Source organism: Chaetura pelagica, unplaced genomic scaffold (genome assembly GCF_000747805.2).
Source record: "Chaetura pelagica isolate M959 unplaced genomic scaffold, ChaPel_1.0 scaffold8, whole genome shotgun sequence".
Taxonomy (NCBI): domain Eukaryota; kingdom Metazoa; phylum Chordata; class Aves; order Apodiformes; family Apodidae; genus Chaetura; species Chaetura pelagica.
In genome coordinates, this window is record NW_009954544.1 from 2,635,266 (window position 1) to 2,646,888 (window position 11,623).

An 11,623-nucleotide genomic window follows, 5' to 3' on the forward strand; every position below is an offset into this window, starting at 1 on the left:
AGTATTTATCTTGTTCCTTGAGATTAAGATACCTCTTGAGTCTTCAGTGCTTCTTTCTCCCCATCTTTTGAGGAACACTGAATGAAATGCTTGTCCTCTGCAGCTAATGCTATATATGCCCCAAAAGTATGTTCTGGATTTGTAATCTGGGGCTTAGCAGCCCTCAAAAATGCATGTTGTGTTGTGAGCACACTCTTGTTCATCTGGTCAGACTGGAGCAAGGAGGAAACCTCTCCCCACCTGTGTCCAAGCAGACACAATCAGCCAGGCTTGCCAGTTCAGAGGCATGGCTTATCTGAAGGACACCAAATGTCAGTGCAGCCAGCACACTCCTGCTGGCATGGGTTAAGACTACAGGAGCATTCCAGGAGCAAACACAGGGCCTCCCTGTTCTGCCAAAACTCTTCCAGAGCCTTCAGTGGCACCTATGGCGTGACAGCACCTGGAGCCTGCTCAGGGCAAAGGGCTGTGTGCTATGAGCTGCTGCTGGTACACTGATGCTGTGGCTGGATCAGAGAAGTGGGACATGCTGCAAGGAGATGCCTTGTCCTGCACCTCCCTGCTACTCCGTGTCAGAGGGGCCTGCACACTCAGTTTTTTGGTGCTGGGCTGTTGATTGCACATGGATTTGGCTATTTTTTTTTTTTTTTAATTATTACTTTTTGCTTTGTTGTTTCTGTTAATTTTGCAATAGAAATATAGCCCATGTGTGATGAGAATAGTTGCAGAGTTTCGATCATGCCTCCTCAAGCACAGGTCCTGAGGCTGTGGCAGCAAGCATGAGAACTGGGATAGTGAAATAAATGCATCCTCAACCACGGATCCTTTACTACCTGCTACCTCATCAGGCCCTGGACAGGACTCAATACATTCCAGCTGCTCTCTCACATAAAGAGCAACTCCACCGCCTCGCTTTGCTGACCTGTCTTTCCTAAAAAGGACACAGCCATCCATGACCTCATTCCAGTCATGTGAGCTGTCCTACCATGTCTCTGTAATTGCCACCAGATCATAACCCTTAGACTGCACACAGACCTCTAGCTCCTCCTGTTTACTCCCCATGCTGTGTGCATTGGTGTGCAGGCATTTCAGGGAGCCAGCTGAGCATGCTGGTGGCACCCTGGGGAGGCAGGAGGCCTTCTGGTCTTCATTAATACTAGAATAATGCCCCACTAGTTCGTACCCAGCTATAACTCCCTCTTACTTCCAACCTAATTTAAAGCTCTGTGAATGAGCCCTGCTAACTCCTGCCCTAGGAGCCTTTTTCCCCTGCAGGACAGGGTCTTCCCATCCAATGCCAGCAGGCCTGGTGTCCTGGGAATCAAACCATCCAGGAGTTTTATCCCCTACCCCCTTCAAGTCTAGTTTAAAGCTCTCTCAATGAGCCCTGCTAACTCCTGGCCAAGAATCCTTTTCCCCCTTGTTGACAGTTCTTTGCCATTGTTTGCTAGCAGACCTGGTGCCCTGTAAACATCTCCAGGATTGAAAACCCCAAAGTTCACCTGATGGCACCAGCCTCTAAGCCATTCATTAATCATCTGTGTTTTCCTAGTCCTTCCAGCTTTTCCTGCCACTGGAGGAACTGAGGAAAAGACCACCTGTGCTCCTGATCCTGCAAGCATTTCTCTGAAATCCCTTTTCATCGCCCTGGGACTTGCCTTGGCAACCTCATCAGTGCCCACCTGCACCAGCCCTGGGAGTTTTTCAGTAACATGGCTAACCCGGGCCCCAGGAGGGCAGCAGAACTCCCTGAGGGCTGGGTCTGGCCGGCATGTAGAGCCTTCAGTTCCCCTCACAAGAGAATTTCCTACAACAATGACCTTCCTCTTGCTCTTAGCAGAGGCAGTCCTAACGCACGGGGCACTCCCTGGACAGACCTTTGTCAGTAACCTCAGGTACCTGATTTTCCTGATCCAGGCCCATATACCTGCTCTGCAAGGGCACACCTGAAGGTGAGGGAAGCCAGGAGTGGGTTCACCTCTTGCCTGGAGCAGGGACCTGCTTCCAGTTCCTTGGGTTCACCTATTGCCTGGAGCAGGGACCTGCTTCCAGTTCCTGTCTTCTCTCAGGTCCCTTTCCTCTGCCAGGTGACAGGAAGGCAGAGGATCCTCTACTTCTTGTGAAGCCTCCACCTTGAGGCTTTGCCTCAAGGCTGGCAGGGTATTACTCCACCAATCTATGTCTCTTTCACAATCCCGGACACTCCATAATCTTTCCACCTCCTCTTTCAGCTCAGCCACTGGGCTGAGTGAATCATTCACCTGCTCACAGCACACACAGGTGTTCCCTCTGCTCTCCTCCCATACGACTGCCAGGCTGAGACATTCTGTGCAGCCAGAGCCCTGGACAGCTGTGTTCTTGAGAGAGAGGCACCTCTGTCTGGGCTGCCACTGTCCTCCTGGCAACGGGTTTTGCCCGAGTGGATAACCTGGCTAGGTCCTCTTCAGGGGGGAGGATGATCCCTAGCCGAGTCCTTACCCTGAGCCAAGAGGGGCCAGTGCCCTGCTCCGTGTGCCCTGCCTGCGGGCACTGCCGCGCCAGGCCCTTCTGTTGTGCCACGCTCTGTTTGCTGCTCCTGGTCGCCGCGCTCCCCAGGGGCTGCTTCTACCTGAGGGGGTCAGGCCCTTTGCCTCTGCCCACGGCGAATCAGAGCTGCTGCTCCCCAGCAGCTCTCACTGCCCATCCAGGGACAGGGGCTGGGACTGGCTCACTCCCCCTCTCTCCGTTTCCCTCTCTCTCGTGCCTTCTCTCCCTCGGTTTTGCTGAGGGTTTCCTCACGGTTCAGCCGCTGCAGGAGGGGTCCAGCAGCACCATCATTCACTCTGGTGCTCCTCACCTTGGTGGCCTCACCAAAATGGGATCTCTGATAGCTGATTGTGGTGAGCTCCTCAGGAGAACTAGCTTCTTGCATAAGAAAATATTCCCTTCTGTTGGTGAAACCAGCTGGCTGGTTTTCAGTACGTTGCCTTAGGAAAAGAGGCAGAAGCTGGATGCACCTCCAGCACGATCAATAAACGGCAGGAGTTATAATATATTAATGATGGATTAAGTTAATTTAGTGATTCTTCAGATCTCTGGCCCAGCTGAAATGTAGTCTATTACACTTTTGGAGGACTTTGCATATTTTTCCCAAGAACAGCTGCTGACACATGTCACTGCATTGCTTGTAAATGCTGGAGCTACTGAATACCAGCTTCTTCTACAGACAGACACTGCAGTGGGGGGAGTAAACCATTGACTCTGCAGACACTTGCACCACCTGTGTTGATGTCAGTGGCATTTAATCCAGGCAAATAAGCACCAGGTGGGAAACTGTCATTGTGCTGCCCCAAATATGTTTCAGGACCGCATACAAAGCCAGCAAAAGCCATATGCACACTTCAGAAATTAGCAGTAAATGTCCTTCCCCCTAGGAAATTATTGCCTGAAAATTTGATGAGATTTGGAGGACTTAGTTTATGTAAATACCTGGGATTGTCCCATGGATTATTAAAACAAAATAACATGAGCCTTACTCCTGAACCCCTTGGGCTATTAACTTGCATACGTCTTGTTTGCTTCGGAATTGAAATTAGCTCTCAACTGCATCAGCATAAAGCAAGTGTCTCATTTTCTACAAGCCTTTTTTTAAAGGTAGGCTGAAATTAAATGGCTCGCAACTCGAGCGATATAAAAGGCTGTGCTATGGCAATGCAAATGATGTGATATATGGTATAATTGGGATCATCGTGCAGAAGAAATTAAAATCAGGATCATTTTTTATTTGCTTGCTGCTTGCTTTCTTGCTCCTGGGATATTGTGCCATCAGTTAAGAGCTTGTTTCTTCCCCGTGAGAATGACAGAGCCCTGCCTGAGGTGAGACTGGGAAAACTGCAGACTGTCTTCTGTCAAATGGAAAAATTTGTGAAGAAACAAAAATTGACTGGGACTGCTTGGCTCAGAGTCCTGGGAATGATCCTAGGTGTGTCCAGGTCAGGCATGGCTAAATTCCTAATTTTCTGCTAACAGCCAGCCAGGGTTTAATAAGGTAGTATATGAGTGAACACATGATGTTGAGCAAGGGACAAGGGGCTCTTGGTAGCACTGGCTGTGGTACTACCAGGGAAGTGTCTGGGGGAGCCAGGACATCCCCTCTGAGGTCTCCCATGGTCATTTGGGAAAAGTATTTGCTTTTTTGGAGTCCCCAGAGTGCTTTGCTGGAAGGTCCTGCTCTCTTCGACACCTGCTTGGGGGAGTAGAAGGCTGTATCACTTAATTCCCTCAAAGCAAAATAGCTACTTGAACAGCTCCTGAAAGTTTGTATTGAGGGATGTCCTGGCATCAGCTGCATCTCAGCCCTAAGTTCCTGGTTTGGGGAAGAAAGCTTCGAGAAGAGTAGACACACCAATGATTGTTTCAGGTACTCTTTGATTTGAGGAGAAAAAAAAAATACAGTGAGATTGAAGGAAACCTTTTGTTTTCAGTCCTTAATAACCGAGTTTGTTTTATGTCTGATATGGGTGTCTTCTCTTGCTTAAGACCCAAAGGGCTCAACACGTGGTCAAGGCTAAGGCTGTACTCTGAGGCCATCATCAGAGCAGGGGGAAAGAATCTTCTCACACCCATCTGAAGACCAGGACCAGAGCAGGAAATGGAGGAAATTGTCCCCTTTTGGATTTGATTACCAGCTGCCATTTTTTTGGAGGATTTGGAGATCTGAGACAACACTTAATTCACTAATTTGGGTTGATCTCATAAGTAACTTGGCTTTAATAACGTGTTTTGTTCTTAATGAGTTTAATATTTATTATAGGTCAGTTTTGCTGATATGTTCCATTTTTATTACTATTTTTACTGATATGTTCTTTTTATTATTACAAAGTACCATAAAAAGTGGGCAAGCCCTCCACAATGCACCAAACCCAAATCATTCTGAGTATTAAGAATGTCTAAGGATGTCTTCTGATTACTTGATTCTCTTAAGCTCTTGACTTCACCTTGCACAGCAGAGCCCAGCACAGGTACCAGTGGCTTCCAAGGCAGAAACCCTCTGTGTACTAAAATAACACTGTCTCTGGAGGGGGATTTCAGATGGTACCTTATGTGAAGTTTTGCTCTTGCAAATTATTATTAGCCATCATATTACTATTAGCCATCATGGGTAACTAAAGCTCAGACCCTGCCATTGTACTGTGAGGGGTGGAAGAAGAGGCAGTGGGGTTTTGGAAAGATTTTTTTTAAATTGGCAGAGGCTAGAATGGAGGAAGCAGTGCCATTTTTTTCTCCCTGCCTGCCACCTGTAAGGATGCACAAGGCAGTGTTGCCTGAATTGAGGTTATTTCTAGTCCTTCATAAGAATCTACTAATCAAAATGTCACAACAAGGTATTCTTATTCTTATTCTTATTCTTATTCTTATTCTTATTCTTATTCTTATTCATTATACTTCCACTTGTTTTAATGGGTTTTACCTATTTTCAGACAGAAAAGCCTTATCAATGAAATGGTTAACATTGCTTGCAAAAGCTTCTCACTGTCAATCCCTTTCTGTAGGTGTCACATTCACCCTTCCACCTCTGGGTCTGTTGACTGGGACTTCAGTTGGAGTCATATGGAGAAACTGGGTGTTCACAGTAGTTATCCTGAGGTCTTGGCATGGAGTAGTCCAAAAGTAGTGGCGGAGGTCCATTCTTCCTTGGTTTCAGGTCCTCTTGGATTTGCTTTTATGTATTTCACAGAATCACCGAATTACCAAGGCTTTTCAAAGAACACATTATTAATTCCTTTTGTTGCCACCAAATATCAGCAGCCAAGGCAGGCTGGGAGTGACACCTCCCCAACAGCCTGCAGAAGCATCACATGCTTAATTGGCTGCTTCATCAAAGGATAAATAAACCTTCAGAGTGTCAGCCTCAACTGTTTAATCACATAAGTTAAATGTTCAGGGGATTGGATCACTCATCTCTTGGCTTAGAAGTTTTCCTGCTTCTCCCTGAAGAGCCAGACATGCTGACAGTTGGTGGAAATCTTACAGATGCTTGTGCAGAGAGCTGTAGTTCATAGAATCCTAGAATGGTTAAGGTTGGAAGGGACCTTAAAGATCATCAGGTTCCAACCTCCCTGCTATGAGCAGGGACACCTCACATTAGCCCAGGCTGCACAAGCCCCATCCAACCTGGCCTTGAACACCTCCAGAGAGGGGTCATCCACAGCCTACCTGGGCAACCTATTCCAGTGCCTCACTACTCTCATGGTGAAGAATTTCTTCCTGATGTCTAACCTTAATCTCCCCTCCTTCAGTTTAAAATCATTACCCTTTGTCCTATCACTACCCTCTTTGGTGAAAAGTATCTCCCCATCTTTCCTTCCTTTCTGCTGGAAAACTATTTTCATCAGCTTTGCAGCCTTGAGGCCACACAGTGCAGAAGGTGCAGTGTGCTGTTTGCCTGTTCAGGGGACTGTTATAGGTCAGAGCCTTTGGTTTTCTCTTGATAATAACTAGCCTTTGTCATTTGTAGGACCTCTGCTGGCTTGGCTCAGTTTGGCCCATAGAACCCTGTGGTGCTAAGGGTATCTTCAGCTGAAGGATATCTGAGTTTGATAAAGTACCCATGTTCAGAGATATTATTAACAGCTGTAAAGAAAGAAAATCCTGCTTCTCTCATTTTGCAACACCTGGCTTGTGATAAAAAAGTTCATCTAACTTTCAGGTTATTTAACTCTATTATTCCTTTAAAAAGATGAGAATGAAATGAAGGTCTCCTTTCAGGAAGAATATAATGGAAGCATGTGCACAAAGAAAAAGTCAAATGAAACATCTCAACTACTCTGAGCTACCCATTTCTGTTGAACAAATTTCATGTAATTTGTGATTCATGTCAGACCTTCAAAACTCCATTATTTCCATCAAATTTATTACGTGTCCTCTTTTCTTCCTAGACCTAATGAATTACATTTGCACTGCAAATTATATCACCCAGCCTCCTACTAAGCAGGGCCACAGATGTGAGTGTGCACAGGGACTGCAGATTGGCAAATGTGGTCCCTCATCTACAGGAAGGGCACTGGAGAAGATTATGGAACAGATTACCTTGAGTGCCATTATGCAGCACACACAGGATAACCAAGTGATCAGGCCCAGCCAGCATGGCTTTATGAAAGGCATTTCTTGCTTGATGAACCTAATCTCCTTCTATGACAGGGGGACCTATTTAGTGGATGAAGGAAGGGCTGTGGATGTCGTTTACCTGGACCTTAGTAAAGCCTTTGAGAACATGTCACACAGCACTCTCCTGGAGAAACTGGCTAAATATGACTTGGACTGGTGTACACTTTGCTGGGTGAAAAACTGGCTCTTTGGCCAGGCCCAAAGAGTTGTGGTGAATGGAGTGAAATCCAGCTGGTAGCTGGTCACAAGTCGTGTTCCCCAGGGCTCAGTGCTGGGGCCAGTAGTTTTTAATGTCTTTATCAGTGATCTGGATGAGGGGTTTGAGTGCACCCTTAGTAAGTTTGCAGATGACACTAAGCTGAGTGGGACTGTTGATCTGTCTGAGGGTAGGAAAGCTCTGCAGAGGGATCTGGACAGGCTGGATCAACGGGCCGAGACCATTGTATGAGGTTCAACACAGCCAAGTGCCGGGTTCTACACCTGGGTCACAGCAACCCCAGGCAGTGCTGCAGGCTTGGGGAGGAGTGGCTGGAAAGCTGCCCAGAGGAAAAGGACCTGCAGGTGCTGGCTGACAGCCAGCAGGGTGCCCAGGTGGCCAAGAAGACCAACGGCATCCTGGCTTGTATCACAAGTAGGGTGGCCAGCAAGACTAGGGAAGTGGTTATCCCCCTGTACTCAGCACTGGTGACACTGCACCTCGGGTACTGTGCTCAGTTTTGGGCACCTCAATACAGGAAAGACATTGAGGTGCTGGGGTGAATTCAGGGAAGGGCAACAGAGCTGGTGAAGGGCCTAGAGCACGAGTCTTATGAGAAGCATCTGAGGGAACTGGGGTTGTTTAGTTTGGAGAAGAGGAGGCTGAGGGGAAATGTCATTGCTCTCTACAACTACCTGAAAGGAGGTTGTAGCAAGGTGGGGGTTGGTCTCTTCTCCCAAGTAACAAGTGATAGGACAAGAGGAAATGGGGTCAAGTTGTGCCAGGGGAGGTTTAGATTGGATATTAGGAAAAATTTCTTCACTGAAAGGGCACTAAACATTGGAATAGGCCGCCCAGAGAGGTGGTTGAATCTCCATCACTGGAGGTGTTTAAGAGACGTATAGATGTGCTGCCTAGAAACATGGTTTAAGCACTGGACTTGGCAGAGTTAGGTTAATAGTTAGGTTAAAGGTTGCTAGATTTAGGTTACAATTGGACTAGATGATTGTAAAGGTCTTTTCCAACCCAAATAATTCTGTGATTCTGTAAATGAAGGCATGAGTTGTTCTGCTCTTGCAGCTCTCCACACAGCCCTGAACTTCCTCTGCTTTTCCTCCCACAGCCAACTGACAGCCCCATGCCTTTGCATGTTCCCTTGCCCCTCTCCTGCTGCTTCCTAATGTCTCTCCCCTCCTGTCCTCCCATCCAGCCCTGCAGTTTTCATTCCTGTGTGGTGTTTGCAACTGAATGCTGCTTTGGCTTTTTGCACCCCTCATTTCCGTGGGTGCTGCCAAGGTGCACTCCTCCCACATCACTAGTAAATGAGGTATGATGTGGCTTCTGTTGATCTTGCTGTAAGGAAAGCTCCAAAAGCCAAACCAGAAATGTCCATGTCTGTCTCCTTTCCAGGGGTAAATGGGGCAGTAACAACAATGCTTGAAACAGAACTTTTCCTCCTGGAGAGCTCATCAGGAAAGCCCCAAGGCTGGAGGAGGTGTAGGATGGACAAAATAAAGCAGTAATGCAGGTCCTCTCCTCTGGGGATATGGCTTCTCTCTCTCTCCCAGCCCCAAACACAGTTTTGCAGCAGACCTCTGGCCATGCAGGTGATGAGCACTGAGAAGCATGGCTTTGGGCTTGCAGCTTCCTGAGCACAACCTCCATGCCGTGGTGGGGAGGTGCTCAGTGTGGGCTGTGGGGAGCAAGTTGAGAGCAGAGCTTGTCCTGTGGTGCCTGGGTGCCCTCTGAGGGCAACTTCTCCCCTCCTAGGTATGTCTGGGTCCCTGCAGAGCTCAGCTGAGCAGTTCCTCTGAGCACACTGCCTGGGACAAAGAGTGGCAAAGTCCCCTCACCTTAAGATATATGGGCATGTGCTTAATGTGGCACCTTCAGCCAAACCCACCCTGAACCTCTTTGGGACCACCCTCTCCTGGCAGACTCATCATGAAGGAACCCCTTTTCCTATCTCTTCTCTTGCATTTTGTGCCTGTAGAACAAGCATTCTTGTCTATCTTTTTCAGCTTCATGGCTTCATGCAAGTCAGGCTGACACAGCTTGCCTTTGCTGCCAGTTGTAACACTCTGAATGATGTATGGGATGATGGGATGCCTGAGATGCAAATACTTAGGAAAAGCTGTCTCTATTTTATGAGCAGAATCCATCAACCCATCAACTCATCAATCACAACCATTATTACTTTAATAGGGGGAAATAAGCAATTAATGCTGTGACTTTCAGGAGTGTTCCTATCTGGAATCACCTCACTGGGCAACCCATTACACTGTCTGACTAGCCTTATAGTAAAGTATTTTTCCTGAAATTCAGCTAGAACTTATTATTTCAACTTGTTTCCTCCATGGACCAGAATGAAGTTGGGTGCTGCCTCCTCAACAGCCTCCTTGTAGGTTCTGGGTGCACATTGTTAGGCACCCTTCACCAGGTTGAAGGTTCACCTTCCTTAGGTACCCTTCACCAGGTTGAACAAACCCACCTCCTTCAGTGTTTCCTCCTAGGGCAAGTGCTTCAGTCCCAGACAGTCTTGATGGCTGGAGGAACATACAGTCAGAAACTCCCTGTCACAAATCTGCTGCAGGCTTGGTTGGAGTTGAACTCCTCAGCTTTCCTAGTGACACGGCTTTGTTTTGGCATACACCCATTCTTCTCTATTAGGTTTTCCTACTTTTTCCTCTCTAGACCACTGACCTCTGACAGGTTTGGGATCTTTTTGTCCTTTCTGTTTCAATGATGATTCTTCAGGCAGAGGCCAAGTGTTGATGGGAAGGCACAGACAGCAGCAGACCATACCTTTTAACTTGATCCAGCTGCTGAACTGTTTCATGATCTTTGACAGGTGGACACAGACTTGGCAAGTGATGCACTATTCCTTAATCTGTTATAGTATTATAATAGAGAGGGCTGTTCAGCCAGATACATATCCAATGGGATGAGTTTGGTTTCTGGGTTTTTTACAATTGTTCTGGGAAGAAATTTAATTTCATGTGGTGGGGAACTGAGGCAGAAGAGTCTAAATTAAAGTTGGGGGCAAAGCCTGTTCAATATAACTGAACTTCAAATGGCTCAGTGATAAAGGAGGGAAAGACATGTCAACATAAGAAAGGGTTTTTTTTACAGCAAGAACAATCATTCACTGGAACAACCCCTCCAGGGACTTAGGAGGGTACCCATTGCCAGAGGTTTTCAAGATACAATTCAACAGGATGGTAGGTGATCTCATCTAGGCTGCTTTTATGACAAAAGGTTGGACCAGATGGTCTTTCAAGATCTATCCAACCTGAACTGTTTTGTGTTTCTATGATTATTTGTTTGGTGCTTTTTAGATAATACAAGATTTTCTAAGATGAAGAAATATGGCAAAAAGTTATCTCAATCAATGATTCATATATTCCTGCTTTCCCTAAGTCTTGGTCAAGAAGAGGTTTTATTTTATTTTATTTTATTTTATTTTATTTTATTTTATTTTATTTTATTTTATTTTATTTTATTTTTTTAAATTCTTACACTCTATGAGAAGTAGATACATTTCTTAAGCTCCATTTAATTTAGTAGTTAAACTTCCTGCAGTTCCCTTCTGAGCCCAACCCACTGTGAATCCAGCAAGACTTTTCTCACCTCCATAGGTCACTAATAACCGTGTGCCAGCTGCTTATGAAAGATTGAAGAGTTGATTTGACAAAAAAACCCCAAACAAACCCAGTCCCCAAGATTATTTACTTTGTGCATGCGCAGACATACTGGCAGAAAGTCATTATGCAACATAACTGATTTGTGACAAATACCAATAAATGCATTTTGAAAATTGGATACATTTGAAGAGAGGTATTTAACTGTGGCTGAGAGTGACCTCAGAAGCCCCTCTCAGTGTCTGTTGCACGAGTGAGGTCCCCATGGCTTCTCCTCATAACTGGTGGTGGTGTGGGATGTGGGTCTCCAGCTGGAGTGAACCATTAGTGAAACAATAGACTCTTCTCAGTATCTTCATGTTCATCCTGAGGGCTGGGGCATGTTGGGCATCACAGTCTTTATCAAGACAGACTGTGGGCTGAAAGGTAATAGGGTGAGATATCTCAGCCAGTGTTGTGCAGGGGGTTGGACCATGGTGACAGTCCAACCCTCTGCTCTGGCCTTACATAGTAGGAACACACTACTGCTCTACTGCTCTTTCTGTCACAAGGGCCCTGCTGCTGCTATTCCCAGTATGACTCCTCTCAACTCCCAGCAACATTGCAAAACTATTACATATATATATATACACACACACAT

At 46.4% G+C, this 11,623-nt stretch overlaps 1 protein-coding gene across 1 annotated transcript in view; it reads right to left on the bottom strand.

The window, feature by feature from the left end:
- Positions 1-2,707: 2,707 nt before the first annotated feature.
- Positions 2,708-11,623, bottom strand: part of LOC104395320 (placenta-specific gene 8 protein-like) — a 29,749-nt gene continuing 20,833 nt past the window's right edge. Inside the window, exon 4 of the mRNA XM_010005009.1 lies at positions 2,708-2,966. Within this exon, the coding sequence (XP_010003311.1) occupies positions 2,708-2,966 (259 nt within the window). The remainder of the gene's footprint in view (positions 2,967-11,623) is intronic.